Source organism: Brassica napus, chromosome C1 (genome assembly GCF_020379485.1).
Source record: "Brassica napus cultivar Da-Ae chromosome C1, Da-Ae, whole genome shotgun sequence".
Classification (NCBI taxonomy): Eukaryota; Viridiplantae; Streptophyta; class Magnoliopsida; order Brassicales; family Brassicaceae; genus Brassica; species Brassica napus.
Window position 1 is genome coordinate 11,583,323 of NC_063444.1, and position 19,424 is coordinate 11,602,746.

Below are 19,424 nucleotides of genomic sequence, written 5' to 3' on the forward strand. Positions count from 1 at the left end.
TTTGGTGTTTGACATTTGTTAATCCATGATATAAAAGTATAGATGGATTTGGTAGATTTGTTTTTCTTTTGGTGACTTTCAGATGAATGTGATAGATACGAATACGTATCGAATTCAAAACGTCTTCTTTGAGAAAAGGAATTCAAACTATTTCCACAACTAACTAAACAAAAATTCGTAAGAAAACGATGGAACTCTTTGTTTTTTTGTTTAAATTCAATAATTAAGAACTAAGAAGATCAACGAGAGGGATTTGCCCCTATTTAATATTGTATTTACATTCTCCTTTGGATTCTTGATTCATAATTGCTTCTGTCGTCTCGTTAACAGCTTATTCTTAAAATAGAATTATAGTAATAGAATAACTAAAAGGTGTTTATTCACCTGCTCTATATTCTCTACTTATTATGATCTGGAGAGCTTTGGTCCCAGCATTAGGGCAACTGCACATGGATATCATATTTTATGACAACCTTACATTATTTGGTTTATAAAATTGTTCCCTACTAAATTATTTGCGTTGTTAGAAAACATTATTAAAACCTCTAAAAAGAAGAAGAACAAAACATTAGTATTTGATGTACCTGAACTGGCCAAGCCCATGAAACACCTTAAGCTCATTGATGTCTTCACAAAAATTACTCAAGTTCGAAATTGGTATACTCATGATTCATTTATAATGTCTTTTAAAAACAGTGAAGAGATTTTTTGGTCTTTGATCTGTAAATCATTCCAAAACTAAATATAGTCTTGATCTCTAAAGCCACAAGAATCACTAAACAAACATGTATCTATCTTGTTAAATTAGAATTACTTTAAGCTTTTGTTTGCCAACATAGATAATACTTAAAAGAAAATATAATGTTGTTTGAAAACGTATATAGCAATATATTTAAAAAAAAAGTAATGGACTTATGTTATCAAGAAAAATTAAAAATTCATTATATTATGAAAACTATATATATGAGCCAGCTTTAAAATATACGAAAATGGCTGGTCTAATCTAATTACCTAAAAACATCTTTGTCTAAAATAATCATAAAACAAAATTTAAATTTTATATACATATTTTAAATCAAAATATTAATTTAAAATTGATTTATATCAAAAATTGACTCAAAAATATACATATATTCAAAAATAGATTTTACTATTTTTTTTATAACCATTATAAAAATGTTTTAAATATATTTAAGAAAATACAATACAAAACAATTTCAAACACCAACGTAAATTATGATTTTTATATTTCATATTAAGTTTTAAAAATATAATATATATGATTATTTATATGATGGTACATATAAAATACTATTAATTATATGATTACTTATATGGTGGTAGGTAAAAAAACACGATTAATTATATGATGACACATATATGATATTTAATAATGACATGAAAAAATAAATAACAACATATTTTTGTAATATTATATGTTCTATCTTATTGAAGTAGAAGTACCTTTGGGAATGTTTGAAAACAAGAATAACATAATTAAAAAGAAATATAATGTTGTTTGAAAATATGGATAGCAATATATTAAAAAAATAATAATTGTCTTATATTATTAAAAAATCAAAGTCCATTATATTTTTTATAAATTATCTGTTTGGACCAGATTTAAAATATACGAAAATGACTCAATCTAAATTTTTTTTTTTTTTGCAACTGGTCCAATCTAATTAACTAAAAACATATTTTGTCTAAATTAATCATTAAAAAATTCAAAACAAAAATTGATTCAAAAATATACATGTATTCAAAAATTGACTTTTACTAATTTATTTTCCAATAACCATTATAAAATTGTTTTCAATATATATAAAAAATACAATACAAATGAACTAATAGATTGAGTAAACCTTCTTTTTAATTTTTTTATGAACCACCGAAATAGAATTAGATATACAATACTATAAATAATTATAATATTTGAGTTACAATATCAAATAAACAATGAAACAAAAAAAATGAATGTATTAGTATTACTTTATTCGTATTACAAATACAATAATAGTCAAACAAAAATATATAACGGGACCATAATTTTTAAATTCCAACAATTACCAATTAGTTCTGAATTTATAATGCTTTTACAAATTAAACGAAACACCCGCAAGTTAACTTTTAACTTGCTTGTCTACAAAGGAAAGATGTTACATTTATTCACGATGATTGTGATTATCATCTAGGCCTAGACAAAACTCAAAAGTTGGAGAGCAAAGAAGCTGCAACAATGGTTATTTGATTTCTCCGCGAGCTATTCAAGGCAACATTTGAACCACCATCGACTCTCCAGTTCACCATGTAGTATTTAGGTAACTCGGTTTCTTGACAAACACGTCATCTCTACCTACTTACCCAAATTTGCTTAAGAGAGTCAAGCGGCTAGCACAACCTAATTTTTGTTAACGAGTAGTGGTTTTGTTACTAACTTGCAAGTGTTAGCTACACCGTAAGACAAAAAACAGAGTAATACACAAATGTTCTCGTTTAGAACTTTTTGCTTCCATAGGATTTGGATCGCTTCTACATTCAGTGTTTTCCCAACAAGACTGATCACAACAAATGATGCGTAAACATGTAATTTATGTCACGTGTTCTTAAAATTGGTCCCAAAAAATTAGAAGCGAGTGGAACCAGATCATTTTTAGCTTTTACTAGATGCATATAACCACGTTGCTAAGAAACTCGTTTGATCACTATTAATTAGTACGCATGAAGCTTACAAAAACAAAACAATTGATCGGTTTACTATAAACAACATCAGACCTTTTAATGTCTCAGAGGAAAATCAGAACATATATCACAAGATTATGCTAAAAGGCTCGGTTAATATCTAGATTTTAGAGATTCTTGTCAAGAAAACTTAGGCATACATCTCATATAGTTATATATTAATATATGTATGCATTCCACGAAGTAACTAGCCATCTTCATCGCGGCTAGACCATGCTTGAAGAAGAGAATACATGACCAATGGACCAATAAATGGTGCAAATGGTGGTGGCCTACTGAAGGCAACCAGTGGCTCTACCGATTCCTCAATCTTCTTCATTGTTTCTCTTTCACCATTGCTCTCGTTCCCCGGTTTCTTCGGTACTATGGTTCTCACAACTTTACCTGCTTAACATACAACACAATCACCTGTTTCATTTTCTTCTTCATTAAACTGACATCGGATGAAAATGTACAGGATTAATACACGAGTTACCGTTTGATCCCGAAGCCGGGAAGATTGGTTTGAGATTGTTTATAAGAGCAGGAAAACGCCGCATGAGATTACGACCTACGTGATCTCTCTCTCTAGTTTGAGCTGTTTGAAAATGAATTTAAAAGATTACCTGGAACATCAAGAACATATAAAATAACAAATCAGCTCTCTGCAACATATGAGACACTCTAATATCTTAAAGAAAACCACCAACACAGATCAATATTTACACTTTGAAAACAACAAAAAGCGAAGGAAAGATTATATGTATATATATATATATATATATTTCGAGGCTTAATTTAATTTGAAACTGTGATCAAGAAAATAACTTCAAGAATCGCTTGTTTAAGACCTAGCTAGGAATTTATCAAGCAAAAAAACACACAGCACAAACCTTAATTGATTTAAAGAAGTTATACTGATTAACGAAGTTGACCTTCTTAAGAGAATCTAACAACAGAGGAACTCTAAAAACAATACCACTGATTAATTTCAGAAATATTTTGCATCAAACAAAAAATCAATTAAACCTAGAAACAAAGAAATTAACATTAATCTTGTAACTTAACATGAGGTGTTCTTCTTCCTTGGATATGTCTTGCATAATGTAACTAAAAGACAATATCAAATGAAAACAAAATCAGAAACCATCACAAAGATTAACGTACAAGATTAAGATGGTTTATTACAACAGCTGAGTAAAATGAAATGAGAGTCTCAATTACTCGTGTCGTTTTCTTCCAAGCTTTGTTTTGAATTGGATAATTTTGTTTTGTTTTTAGTGGTAGAGGAAGGTTTGAGAAGTTGATCAAAAAGAAGAAAGAGGAAGGTTTGAGAAGGTCCGGGACTCACGGAAAATTACACAATTTTATAAAAATAATAGCATATTTTGTATTTCTTTCCTATTTACCCCAATTATATAAATATAAATATATCTTTTTCGTTGACAAAAAAAAAAAATATATATATCTTTTTCAAACAGATCTAAATTTTTTTCCACGTGGCATTCATGCGGCGTACCACTGTCGTTGCCGGTCTGCTTCTTTGAAGACTTTACGAAGAATTTTTTGTTTGTGAACAAATGATTTATATTACTTTCATGAAAACGTTTCAAACGTTCTGGGACTTAGTTTCCTGACATTATTGTAAAATGATAAGAGAATCCGGCAAGAAAACATATATAGCATGTTATCTTCTAAGAATAAATTACAAAATCTATAAAACTGGAGTAAATTTATACAATTCTTGTGATCTAATAGTTGAAATTTTGTTTTGCTGGTCTGATAGTTTACTAACACTGTACATGACGATAAAATTCAGTTGTCTAACTCTAAATACTTTGAATTTAGTTTAGGCTTCATAATTACATTTTACAGGTATACAAACACACACAAATCTCATACGACAAGTCTAGCTAGTTTGCATTGCCTTGTGCAAAAGGAGAAGGTTTACTTTCCCAATTACTAAAGAGGAAAGAACTTCATGTGATCAGAAATGTATGGCAATATGCAATCTATTTGTAAAAAAGAAACTGAAAATGCATACAAATAAAAATTCATGAATCATGAGTTCATGACTAGAAAATCAATTATTCCACAACTTGAAAAAAATAAACTGCAAACTCAAAACACACGTCCGTACGCACAAATAAATGAGAAATACGTAGAGATCTAGACATGGATCACTACTACATATAAAATACACACAAGATCACAATACAAACCCTAGTTTTATAAATTCATTTGCCCTCCCTTATTTATTTCCGAACAAGTATCCAAGCGATGAACCTCCACCAGGAACCGATTTAACCTTCGTCGTTGGACGAGCCTGAATTTTTATTTATTTTTAAATGTTCAGAACTTGAATAATCGAATACTAAAAAGAAAAACAAAGACTTACTGTGACGAAGTTGCCAGAGTTTTGGCCCTGAGCTCTGGGGTAGTTGTTGTTTTCAGACAACGTAGGCTTTTGGTCAGATTTGTTGTCACCGTCGGTGAAATCTACACCGTACGGTGGTGTAGGCTTTGGGGCAGCCGGTGGGACACTTTTTGGAGTCTCATTGTCTGGCCCAAAAAGATAACCTAGCGAGCTTTTTCCGCCTCCAGAGCTCCCACCTAGGCTCATTATTCGATTAAGTGGCTTGATTGATTTACCTAGCTGTTGATCAAACTCTAGTTTGGCTTGATCAGGAATGCTAAGTATGAAAATATAAATATCAGAGATCTAGAGAGAAGCTTAAATAGATGCAGCTGTGGAGAGTAATGTGTAAGAAGTGATAAGAGGTATATTCTCATAAATAATCATTCCAACATTTAAAATGATTTTGATTAATTTTCAATTATTTTGTTTATTTTTAGAGTTAGTTTATAAACTTTGTTATATATGATTATTATCTAGAAATATTATTTAAACCATGAAGTTTTTTTATTATTATTTTAAATTGACTTTAAATATCTTTGTAAATGGAGGACCTAAAACCTTTTTGATAACATAATATTTGTAGGGTTTTTTTTGAAAAATGGTTTGAAGAATCTTATTTATAAGATTTATTCATAAATATTATGGAAATTTCTCAAAAGTACCACATTAAAAAAATAAAATAAAACATCACACATTTCAAAAGCTTAGTAATAGTTATCCTAACTATACGTTATGAAGTCTTCCTAAATCTAAAATTTGTTGGAACGTTTTAAACTTTAAGATAGGTGGGTATGTTTTGTGACTAGAATTTCATTTTGTTTTATTTCTAAGATATTCCAGAGGTTTTTTAATTAACATTTGTTACAAAATCAAACTAACAAATTTATATATGCAAGATAATATAAAGATAAATGCTAACTTATTAAATAATTTCGAAGAGAAATATTTTGAAGAAAGTACCACTTTTTTTTGGAACGCGAAAAATGTACCACCTTGAATTTGTTAAATCAATCACTCCTTCTAGCCCAACCAATGTTCCAAAGCTGAGAGCAATATTCGAGTATGATGATGAAAGAGACGATATTATTGGATTACGAATTTATGGCAGTTGGGCGAGCGTAGATTCCATACGTGATACTAAATGTGTTTTACCTACATGGTTTTATTCTAGTTTGCATTGCAACGGTCGAGTTTGAGTTGACTTAGTCAATCGATTTAGATCCACCGTTTGTCAAGTCTGACAGCTCGCATAGTATTTTTTGGACATTATGATGGTACATCCTCTAGGTTTACAAAATTCCAAAATGATTTTATGATTAACTTCTATAGAGAAACTCAAAATCGATTTGTGATTTCTAGACGTTTAACTTGTATAATTTTTAGGCTATGAAATCTAAAGGTACACGCACACTCGGAAATTTCAATCGAAGGAACAAAAAGAGAAGGAGTAGAGAAAACACAAGGGATAACGAAAAAGAAATATGATCATAGTCTAATTTTATTGTAACAAAACAAAATATCTTAGATACTTTTATGGTCTTTTTATTTTTAACAATATAAAATTTTAATTGTAACTAATATTTTCACAAAAATATGAAAATATAACAAACAAACATAAAATCTAAATATGATAAATAATTATTTATCAATTATAAATGATTAAAATATTAAATCAAATAGTAAAATAATATATATTACTCAAAAATAATATATAGTATCTTACATCTCTAAATATGTTATGTCTGATGTTTTACAACACTAGTGTGAAATTTGATGTTATGATTAAAAATAATAAAATATAACATCAAAACATTAAATCTAATATATTAATTTAGAGTCCTATTTTTTATCTACCATAAAAAGTTGTGACTTAAATTTTGTACCTATTCTAATTTGTGTCATTTATATTACACGCTAATGATACAAAATTATTCCTCATATCAACCGAGTCACTTAAATCAAACTAAACTTACACAAACCATAGTTTGGTTTTCTACTGATACAATAACAATACAAATTTCATAAATAACCAATAAACCGACATTTCACAAACAATAATGAGCTAAGCGTATGTTCATCTCTTTTTCTCTGAGCTAATCATTTGTACATCATCTTAATAGAAAAATCATACTCTCTCTGTTCCCTGAAAGTAAGATTTTATAGAGTATGCACGCTTATTAAAAATTTAATAAATGTTTATAATTTAATTTATTTTTTACTTTATTATACACTTTCCAATAACTTTCCACCAATGAAATTTAATCAATTCAAATATTTTCAATTAATGTTCATCAAAAACATAAAAAAGTACCTTAACAATATAGAAAATCTATCTTTGTGGAACAAAAAAAAAATCTAAAACATCTTACTTTCAGGAACGGAGGAAGTATTTGCTTATCTTTAGTACACAAACTAGACCTGCACCATCAAGTGCTTACCATTATCTAACCTACCATTATGAAAAGAACATATAGTCAGCCATGAAACTTGATTGTCCAGAATCATTTAATTCTACATCCGGTTCATCAGTAACATTACAAAAGGTGCAGTTTGGTACAAAGATAGTTAGACAATTCTTTATATTTCGTACCTATTCATCACGTTTACGTTTATAATATTAGCTAAAGTAATATATTTAAATGAAAAATATGTTAGTTAAATAAAAATCCATACACTGGAAAATATCGTATTTTCAAATTTTTAAAAATCTGTATATCTGACAAAGATCTACATTCAGTCAATTTAGGCAGAATATTCTAACTACATTTTAAGCCCATGTGATCAAATCTACACTGATTAATCTTCCTAAATTAATTAATTTTGTAATTAATAATATAATATTGTTATTAATCAATTTTACCTAAAATTTTACTATAAAAAATTAAAATTATAGACTCTTTTTATAAATACTATATTTATATTATGTATAATATAAAAATAGAAATGCTATATGAATTAAATATGACAAAATTATATTAAATAGGTAAATTTGAAAATTTATTTTTTAAATTGTTTCATTTTAATAAATTACCAGTCATCACTAAAATGAGTTAAAATTTGCAAACTATATAATATTTTATACACAAAAATAAATTTATTACCATAGACTAAAATTTTATATCTACAACTATATATTATCTTTTTTATTTATTTTTAAACTCTCAATATATTGTTTAAAATATTTATATACAACAATATAACAGCATATAATAATAACCTTTATTTCATATACTATTTAAAAAATATGTTATTAGAAAACTATGAAATTTTAGTAAATCATTAAAAATATAAATGACAAATCAAAATTTAATTATAGTTTTTTTTAATTATAACAAAATCTGTCGAGAAAAATTTATAAAATATTACCTAAAATTCAAATGTTTTTTATAAAATAATGTATTAACGTAGTATCAAAAAAAAATTCAAAACTCATGTAATCTTCCAAACTCGGAAATAGTAGTGTAATTTTTCAAAGTTTTCTTGACAAAATATAAAATTTTGAAAATTAAAATTCAAACCCAAAATGATAATATTTTTAAATTTTACAAAAGATAAAATCATATATAATAAAAATAACTTTTTGAAATGCACCACGAAAAAAACTATATATGTTGTAAAAATCAAACAATATAATATTTTGAAATCTTAATTAAAAATAAAAAGAAACTTAATATCATAACATCCAAAAAATATCATATATCGATAAATTTTACTAAAATAATATGATAGATGCTACTATGTATAATATTTACTATAATAATAAGACTATATTATTTAAACAAAATATTATTTTTACTTATAAATCCCGTAAAATACTAAAATAATATATGTTAAAGTATGTTTTTTAAACAAAATATGTAAATATAAATTATCTTAAACATATTTATTTTATATAATATAAATAAATTTTAATAATGTGTGATAGCAAAATATATAAATTAAAGAAAAACATTTTTTGAAGGAGGTTATCTATTTGATAATTTCATGTTATTATTTTATTGTAACTAACTCGAAAATATATTAGTAAGTAATAAAAATTAATAAAAAAGTAAAATGTATTAGACAAATCACTATATATTAATAATACCGAATAGGAAATATAAACAAATCACTATATATTTAAAACATTTGTAGTAATATCAATCCTTAATATCAATAAATTTATAAAATGAAAAATATCCGCACGGACGTGCGGGTTAAAATCTAGTTTAATATTTATTTCGACAACCAATTTGATATCATAGTTAGAGTTGTCCATAGAATTTAAACAAACCTTTCCAAAATAAGTTGGTAATCAATCCTGTCAAAACTAAAGACAATATTATCCATGATAAATCGGCTTAATCGACAGGACCATGTGGGCTGGGTCGAATCTTTATTTAAAAAATTTACATCTAAACCTTTTATCATTTAGTGAAAGGATGGATAAGAAATATATAGTATCTTAAAATAGTGGGGTTAAATCGAAGAGTGTGATTGCAACTTAGAAAATATTATATTACTTCTTTAAATGCGAAAATAATAACTAGAGAAAAATTACTAAATATATATTCCAGACCTAGGACTTTTATTGTTTATTTTGATGATTGTGTTTGGGTTTGTTCTTAAAGTTATTGTAATGTAAAGTTGTATAACCTTGATGGTTGTATATTTAAACTACACTAGATTGAGCGGGTTTTTTTTTCATTTATTTTTACATAAACTTTTTGTTTTCAATTCTAAATTGCTATATATTATAATATATATGTGTCTATCAATTTTTAAAACATAATAAGTTTACGGTATATTTTTTCATTGAATAGATTGTTTCAAACTATCACATGTATTTGTATCTTTTTCTATATATATATTTTCGAATTATTATTTCATTATTAAAAACGTAACTGTATATATAAAGATTAATGAAATATTGTTTTATTGTCATATTCAAAAATATTGTAACATTTCACAAATTTAGAAAGTGTTTTAAAAATTAAAATTTTTGCTTCATAGATTTATATTATAGAGTAAATAATTAAACATTTAGTTTTTGTTTAATTTTTAAAATAAACTATATAGTTTAAAATTTGTTTTCATTGGTTTAAGGTAGTAAAGATTAATCATTGTTAGATAATATGATTTTTGTTATTTAAGAAAAAATCTTTATAATTTTAAAAGTTAACATCGACAAATATTTAAATAATTAACATATGGACGTATAGTATTACAACATTAAATTATATCTATTTAATTTATAATATCTATAAATCCAATGGATCATTTATTGTTTAAATCCAATTATTGATAGCCCAATAAAAATTTCTGATCCAAAATTTAAATGATAAAATTAGAGATTAAATGTAACATGACTTCCTAGGAATATATCTATTTTTTAAAAAATCACATATGAATCAAAGTTCTGACTTCTGTTTTAATATATTAGATATGATAAAAATATAAACTAAAAGAATGATTAAAAAGTAAATAAATAAATATTTGGTAAACCGGCGGTTATAAAAAATACAAACATGTGTTTCATCCGGATATTCGTTTGTTTGATAATTGAAAGCGTTTCCCCCATCTTTCAGTCATAATCATATACTAAACCAAATAAATATCAAATATTTCTAACATATATATTAAAATATCCCAACTCTAGACGGCTACAGATTAATCTACAAAAGCAAATAAAAACCGTCCGCACATATCGTCAAATAAAATTTAACAAATACTAAAAAATGTTGGAGCCGTGCAAAGGAGTATAAGCTTCGCCCACTACGATAAGTTGGGTTGGAAGGGCACTGGTAGGACATCTATAGGAGTGAGCCATTGGTGCACAAAAAAGAAGAAAAAATGAGCCATTTCATTAACAATATTATTAAAGATAGATTGATCTTAAATTCTTAATAGCTAACATCTTGTAGGTAGTAGGTATGTCCTTAATTACATCTAATTAGTCTTTTTTAAAGCCACTTTAACCAACTAATCTATATATCTATCTATTACTATAAAGAAGAGGGTATCTCTTCTTCTAGGCTGCTACTTCAGAAAATAGTCTCACCAGAGCGCTGACACCTGTCCACTTAAATAAAACTTGCGTTTCATTTATTCATACTAGGAGTTAATCCGCGCTACGCGCGGAGCTATTTTGATTTTTAAATGTTAACTATATAGCTATTCATTTGGACGTTGTATTCTGAACAATAACAAAATTCTAAATTGTATGTTTGTGTAAATAGTTATTTCTTTTGAAAAAAACAGAAAACTATACATTTTTCATATAGATGTTTCATATAGTTTTCCATTTTTTATATTATATATTTACTTATTAATTAATTTTTCTTAATTTGTAGGGCAATTCTTTCAAATAGTCGTTTTTTCAGTTTTTGTCACAAAATAGTCATCAATAAGGAAATGATCAAAATAGCCCATTTTATTTTAAAAATTTTAATATTTCATTTTTATTTTAAAAATTTGAAATCATATCCACAAAACTACACCCCATAACTCTAAAGTCCAAGTCTAACTTAACCTTATAGCATAAATGTATTTTTACTCTTTAAAAATGTTTAATTCAGATAAATGTTTAATTTAGTTTTTCTATTTTTTATATTTTATATTTACTTACTGTTTATCTTCTCTTATTTTGTATAGTTATTTATTCTAAATTTCTTGTTTTTATATCAATCATAATATTACGATATATATTTAATATAATATTTTATTTCTTATATACTATATTTACTTCTTATTTATTTTTCTTATATTTTATATTTACTTATTATAATATATAACATTTCTATATGATTAATATTACTAACAATAATATTAAAATATTACATAATATTAAATTATAAATCTATTATAATATTAGAATAAAAATAAAATATCATAATAATATTACCTATTATTTATTTTTATACTAATATTTTATGTCTTTTTTTTACATCAATCATTTACAGACTCATGCTGACTCTGTAAACCAAACCGGTAACTCTGTCCATGTGAACGACGAAAGACAGTTGTTTCCTAGCATTGTGTGCTAAACTATCCGCCTTTTGATTTTCTGTATGAGGTACATGAACGTCTCTGGGTTTAGAAAGCTTCTTTTCAGCAGCTTAATGTCTTCCTGATAATTGTCAAACACTGGCCATTCTTCTGGTTCCGAAACAATCTTTACCAATTGAGAACAGTCTGTCGCAAATGTGACATGAAATTGCCGTAAATTCCTCATGCATTCCATTGCCCATATTAGCGCTTCTACCTCCGAATGAAGAGGTGAAAGACTTGCCCGGACATTCTGTGCCCCTAGCAATCCATCAAAACCCGCTAAAGTGATGTACCAACCTTGTCCAGAGAATTATTCTTTATCTTTCCATGAGCAATCTATGAAACGCCATTTTTCTGGTATTGTTGGTACAATTCTTTCATGTACTTGATTTGCAACCCTCTGATTATTTGTTACATGTGCCTCCGTCCAAAGTATTGATTATAATTCCGCTAGTTTAAGCGTATCTCTTGGATCAACATCCAAATTGCTAAAAACTTTGTTGTTTTGACCTTTACAATAATTACATTTTAAGATAGATGTTTAATATTTAATGTACTCTTTCCATATTTTAAAAATTGTGCATTTACTTATTATTGTATATATAATTCATATATTTATATATTTATAATATTTAATCATTATTTATTTTTCTATATATTGATTATTTCTCTTTCTTATACTTTATATTTAGTTAATATCTATATTTTATATTTTAAGATAGATATTTAAATCTTAATGTTTTTTTCTTTTTTTAATGTAAAACAGCAATGTTTAATTGAAGAAACTTGGACAAATAGTCAAATAGTTATATTTATGTTTTTTTTCTTTTTTTATAAAATGGTAATGTTACATTATGGAGATAAGCCGTTTTTTTTAGTGAAAAATAGTAATCTTACATATGTTTAATGTAGTTTTTCCATTTTTTTATGTTGTATGTTTACATATTATTATTATTTTTAAATGTAAAATGGCAATCTTACATATGTTTAATGTAGTATTTCTATTTTTTATGTTGTATGTTTACATATTATTTATTATTTTCGAAATTATATATAATGTTTTTTCTTACAAAATAGTAATGTTACATTATGGAGATAAACCGTCTTTTTTTAGTGAAAAATGGTAATCTTACATATGTTTAATGTTGTTTTTCCATTTTTTATGTTGTATGTTTACATATTATTTTTTTAAAATAAAAATGTAAAATGGTAATCTTACATATGTTTAATGTAGTATTTCCATTTTTTATGTTGTATGTTTACGTATATTTATTATTTTCGAAATTATATATAATATTTTGTTTTTTTATTATAAAACGGTAATGTTACATTATGTAGATAAGCCGTCTTTTTTTAAGTGAAAAATAGTAATTTAACATATGTTTAATGTAGTTTTTCCATTTTTATGCTGTATGTTTACATATTATTTATAATTTTCGAAAATTAGTAATATTAAAATGTAAAATTATATTTTATGCCACGTGTCATCTTTCGGGAGAAGTTTTTTTTTGCAGATGTGGACGTTCTATGGAGCCTTAAAATGTCCCTTTTATTAGTAAGGTTTAAGATAGATGTTTAAATCTTAATGTTTTTTTCCTTTTTTAATGTAAAACAGCAATGTTTAAAAGAAGAAACTTGGACAAATAGTCAAATAGTTATATTTATGTTTTTTTTCTTTTTTTTATAAAATGACAATGTTACATTATGGTGATAAGCCGTTTTTTTTAGTGAAAAATGGTAATCTTACATATATTTAATGTAGTTTTTCTATTTTTTTTATGTTGTATGTTTACATATTATTGTTATTTTTAAATGTAAAATGGTAATCTTACATATGTTTAATGTAGTATTTCCATATTTTATGTTGTATGTTTACATATTATTTATTATTTTCGAAATTATATATAATGTTTTTTCTTACAAAATAGTAATGTTACATTATGGAGATAAGCCGTCTTTTTTTAGTGAAAAATGGTAATCTTACATATGTTTAATGTTGTTTTTCCATTTTTTATGTTGTATGTTTACATATTATTATTTTTAAATAAAAATGTAAAATGGTAATCTTACATATGTTTAATGTAGTATTTCCATTTTTTATGTTGTATGTTTACGTATATTTATTATTTTTGAAATTATATATAATATTTTGTTTTTTATTATAAAACGGTAATGTTACATTATGTAGATAAGCCGTTTTTTTTTAAGTGAAAATAGTAATTTTACATATGCTTAATGTAGTTTGAATTATTATATTATATAATTGTGTATTTACTTATTATTATATATATAATTCATATATTATATATTTACATTATTTACTTATTATTTATTTTTCTATATATGTATTTCCATTTCTTGTACTTTTTATTTACTTAATATCTATATTTTACATTTTAAGATAGATGTTTAAATCTTAATGTACGTTTTTCGTTTTCTTTAAATTGTATATTTCCATTTGTTATACTTTCTATTTACGTAATATCTTTATTTTAAGATATATTTTTAAATTTTAATGTAATTTTCCATTTTTAAATTGTGTATTTTCTTATATCATATATTTACTTATTATTTATTTTTCTTTATATTGTGTATTTCTATTTCTTATACTTTCTATTTACTAATAATTTTATATTTTAAAATAGGTATTTAAATACTAATGTACTTTTTCCATATTTTTAAATTGTGTATTTCCTTTTCTTATACTTTCTATTTGCGTAATATTTATATTTTATATTTTAAGATAGATGTTTAAATATTAATATATTTTTTCCATTGTTTTTAAGTTATGTATTTCTTTTTCTTATACTTTCTATTTACTTAATATCTATATTTTACATTTTAAGATAGATTTTTAATATTTAAGGTACTCTTTCCATATTTTAAAAATTGTGCATTTACTTATTATTGTATATATAATTCATATATTTAAATATTTATAATATTTACTTATTATTTATTTTTCTACATATTGAGTATTTATCTTTCTTATACTTTATATTTAGTTAATATCTATATTTTATATTTTAATATAGATGTTTAAATCTTAATGTTTTTTTCCATTTTTAATGTAAAACGGCAATGTTTAATAGAAGAGCTTGGACAAATAGTCAAATAGTTATATTTATGTTTTTTTTCGTTTTTTATAAAATGGTAATGTTACATTATGGAGATAAGCCGTTTTTTTTAGTGAAAAATAGTAATCTTACATATGTTTAATGTAGTTTTTCCATTTTTTATGTTATATGTTTACAAATTATTGTTATTTTTAAATGTAAAATGGTAATCTTACATATGTTTAATGTAGTATTTCTGTTTTCTATGTTGTATGTTTACATATTATTTATTATTTTCGAAATTATATATAATATTTTTTTTACAAAATAGTAATGTTACATTATGGAGATAAGCCGTCTTTTTTTAGTGAAAAATAGTAATCTTAAATATGTTTAATGTAGTTTTTCTATTTTTTATGTTGTATGTTTACATATTATTTTTTAACAATAAAAATGTAAAATGTTAATCTTACATATGTTTAATGTAGTATTTCCACTTTTATGTTGTATGTTTACATATATTTATTATTTTCGAAATTATATATAATGTTTTTTGTTTTTTTTTATAAAACGGTGATATTACATTATGGAGATAAGCCGTATTTTTTTTTAAGTGAAAAATGGTAATGTTACTTATGTTTAATGTAATTTTTCCATTTTTATGTTGTATGTTTACATATTATTTATAATTTTCGAAAATTAGTAATATTAAAATGTAAAATTATATTTTATGCCACGTGTCATCTTTCGGGAGAATTTGTTTTCGCTGATGTGGACGCTCTATGGAGCCTCAAAAGGTCTCTTTTATTAGTAAGGATATCATTATTATTTTCGAAATTATATATAATGTTTTTTGTTTGTTTTTTATAAAACGGTAATGTTACATTATGGAGATAAACCGTCTTTTTTTTAAGTGAAAAATGGTAATTTTACATATGTTTAATGTAGTTTTTCCATTTTTTATGCGGTATTTTTACATATTATTTAAAAATTAGTAATATTAAAATGTAAAACTAAATTTTATACCAATAAAATGTAAAACTAAATTTTATGCCACGTGTCATCTTTCGAGAGAAGTATTTTTTGCTGATGTGGACGCAGCATGGAGCCTCAAAAGGTCTCTTTTATTAGTATATATATGTTTATCTTTTCTTATTTTGTACATTTGTTTATTCTAAATTTCTTGCTTTTATATCACTAATAATATTACGATATATATCTAATGTAATATTTTTATTTCCTACATACTATATTTACTTATTATTTATTTTTTCTTATATTTTATAGTTATTTATTGTAATATTACGATAAATATTTAATATAATATTTCTATTTCTTATATTGTGTATTTAGTTATTATTTATTCTACTATATATTTTTCATATATATGTTTAATTTAGTTTTTTTTATTTATTAATTGTATATTTACTTATAATTTATTTTCTTTATATTGTATATTTATTTATTAGTTTAATGCAATGTTTCTGTTTATTTATTTAATTATTATTTATTTTTTCTTATATTGCAAATTTACTTATTATTTATTTTCTACTTTTTTAAATAATAATGACACGTGTCATCTTTCAGGAGAATTGTTTTCGCTGATGTGGATGCTCTATGGAGCTTTAAAAGGTCTATTTTGTTAGTATAGATTCCGTTAGGGTTCATGTTCTTCTTCCACACTGAATCGAAAAGTCTTCTCCTTCGATCTCAGATACCAGCTATGGAGTTTTGAGATTTTCAATCCACGTGATGATTCGCTTTGTAAATCTTCAATCTCGACGTTTTGCCTTCCCTTCTATCAACGGAAATGTAAACCGTTACACATTCTTTAATGCATTTTTACTCCTGCTCTATCACTCGAAATGTGTATATATACATCGCAGGTGATATTTCTTGGCAAATCACTCTGAGATTTCCTATTATTATTACTAGGATGAATACCCCCGCGAATTCGCGGGGGAAACGATGCAATTTAAAATTACTAATCATATATATATATATATATATATATTTGGGTTGGTAATCTAAATGAATGTGAATTATAAATTTGGACATTATATTTGCACCCTTTATGTTTGCACTCTTTCAGTGACATTATGTTTGCCTTTCAGTGACATTATGTTTGTCCCTTTTTGGTAACTTTACTTTAACACACTTTCCATAATGTTATATATGAACCCTTTCGGTAAAGTGATGTTCACACCTCTTCAGTGATGATTCGTTCTCACACTTTCAGTGACAACATTTTGCACCACTTCGGTGATGATACATTCACACTTGTTTGTTCACAAAACGTTTGCACCTCTTGGACACAACACATTTGCGCTACTTTGGACACGACACGTTTGTGCCCCTTTGGACACTGTTCGCACCCTTTTGGTGACGAACTATTCGCACCTCTCTAGGCAAGACATGTTCGTACACCTAAGGTGATGACCCATTCACACCTCTTTGGTGACGACACTTTTCACCTTTTCGGTGACGACCTATTTGCACTCTTTAAGTGATAACTTCTTCGCACTCCTTTGGTGATGATCCGTTCGCATTTGGTATGTTGCACCTCTTCGGTGACAACATGTTTGCACCTCTTCGGTGACGATACATTCGCACCTCTTCGGTTACGACATGTACCTCTTCGGTTACGACAGGTTCGCACATGTTCAGGGTATCATAAGGTTATTAATAATTTCTAAAACAATCAATAACTTTATAGAATAGATATTAACAACTCTTTGGTATTTTATTCGATTATAGTATTTAAGATATGTGTTACACTGTCTAGACACTTAGAAATTTATATCATTTTGGTTAGAAATACAGAAGTATCGAATAATGAAGATGAAGAAGAAATGCGGAAGTGGTCAATATATATGTGTGTGAAAATGCAATTTTCAAAAGAGTGTGCATTTAGAAAAGTGTTGGTTAACAAAAGAAACGAAAAGACACCTTTTGCATTAGTAATTCGATGAACTCACACCTTTATCGATCAAATAAATTATATGAATTAGATTGCATAACCAAAACAAACTTAACCATAAGTTTTTAGTTAAACACTTCAATTTATTAATCAATAAAAAAGAGTGTATCACTCAAAAACTAAAAAGATATGCTAAAAGGTGCGTTGTTCAGAAAACTAAGGATGCACATGAAAGACTGTTTCATTCATAACTAAAAGAGTTGTATGAATAGGTGCATCGTTCAGAAATTAACAGATGCAAGGTGCATCAGAGAAAGACATGTTGTTTGCTAAAACATGTTGATGATGTTATGTCGTATTATTATAAAGAAAAAAAAATCGTGTTTGTTACATTATAGAACTGGGATAAACTAAACTATTGGATATAACTTTTTTTCCTATAAAAAAAATGATCACATCATCAGTTAAGAAAAAGAGGTTTACTAAACCATGTTGTTAAATAAACGTTCCGAATTTTAGTTTATCACAGTTCTATAATACGATCCGCACCGCACTGCAGTTAACAATAACAAAAATCTTTACATATACCATATACCTATACGTTTTTATTATTGTTTTAACCACACTGCAGCTCTACCGTTTGTCCCGCATCGCTCAATCCGTTGTTACCCTTCAGAGGCAAAGTTCATAAGATGTTTTTATTATTAAAGTGTCTTCAATTATTCAAATTTTCCAGAATCATTTTATTAGCATGGAAAATATGTTTTGTCAAAATTTAAATTAACTCCAACTAAATAATTTGATCGCATATTTTTATATGATAATCTATATTTAGCTTGAGACATTTCTATGCATATATTATCCCAGAGTTTCTTAAGAACACATATTGACAGATATATATATTTTTTTAATGTTTTCTCTATTGATGGTGTTGGAGAAATAAAACAGTAGTGGGATGGATACAAATTATGTGGTTATTGATATATTATTTTGAAGTTTCTAAGTACACATTTTGACACACACAAATTATTTGCGTTTACACGAGTTATTTGCAGATACAAGTTATTTTCTTATACTCCCTCTGTGTATTAAAGTACATTTTGACACATAATTTTAAAATATAGCAATCATTAATCATTTAAAAGTTATTTAGAAAATATTTGTAATCAAAATAAAACAAAAAAATATTTATGCTACTATGCGTCAACATATGTTTTTAAATGAAACATTTTTATGTGTGAGAATACACTATTTATAGAATAATACTATCTAAATGGTT

General features: G+C 25.5%; 2 protein-coding genes across 5 annotated transcripts; both read right to left on the reverse strand.

Annotated features, from left to right (window-relative positions):
- Nucleotides 1-2,682: 2,682 nt before the first annotated feature.
- On the reverse strand, nucleotides 2,683-4,579 carry BNACNNG42080D. Of its 4 annotated transcripts, XM_013840372.3 has the most exons (4): nucleotides 3,910-4,579; nucleotides 3,790-3,831; nucleotides 3,218-3,347; nucleotides 2,683-3,126 (listed from the first exon to the last, which is right to left on the reverse strand). In XM_013840372.3, exons 3-4 carry the CDS (start codon nucleotides 3,279-3,281, stop codon nucleotides 2,930-2,932), a joined length of 261 nt encoding a protein of 86 aa, XP_013695826.1. In that variant the 5' UTR covers nucleotides 3,282-3,347; nucleotides 3,790-3,831; nucleotides 3,910-4,579; the 3' UTR covers nucleotides 2,683-2,929. The 4 variants fall into 4 exon arrangements, with proteins under 4 accessions (XP_013695826.1, XP_013695827.1, XP_013695825.1 ...); XM_013840373.3 differs by lacking the exon at nucleotides 3,790-3,831; XM_013840371.3 differs by lacking the exon at nucleotides 3,790-3,831 and having other exon boundaries at nucleotides 2,729-3,126; nucleotides 3,889-4,579.
- Nucleotides 4,580-4,717: 138 nt separating this feature from the next.
- Nucleotides 4,718-5,473, reverse strand: LOC106400289 (protein SPIRAL1-like 5). The gene is made up of 2 exons (XM_013840664.3): nucleotides 5,120-5,473; nucleotides 4,718-5,047 (listed from the first exon to the last, which is right to left on the reverse strand). Exons 1-2 carry the CDS (start codon nucleotides 5,342-5,344, stop codon nucleotides 4,973-4,975), a joined length of 300 nt encoding a protein of 99 aa, XP_013696118.1. The 5' UTR covers nucleotides 5,345-5,473; the 3' UTR covers nucleotides 4,718-4,972.
- Between the last annotated feature and the right edge of the window lie 13,951 nt (nucleotides 5,474-19,424).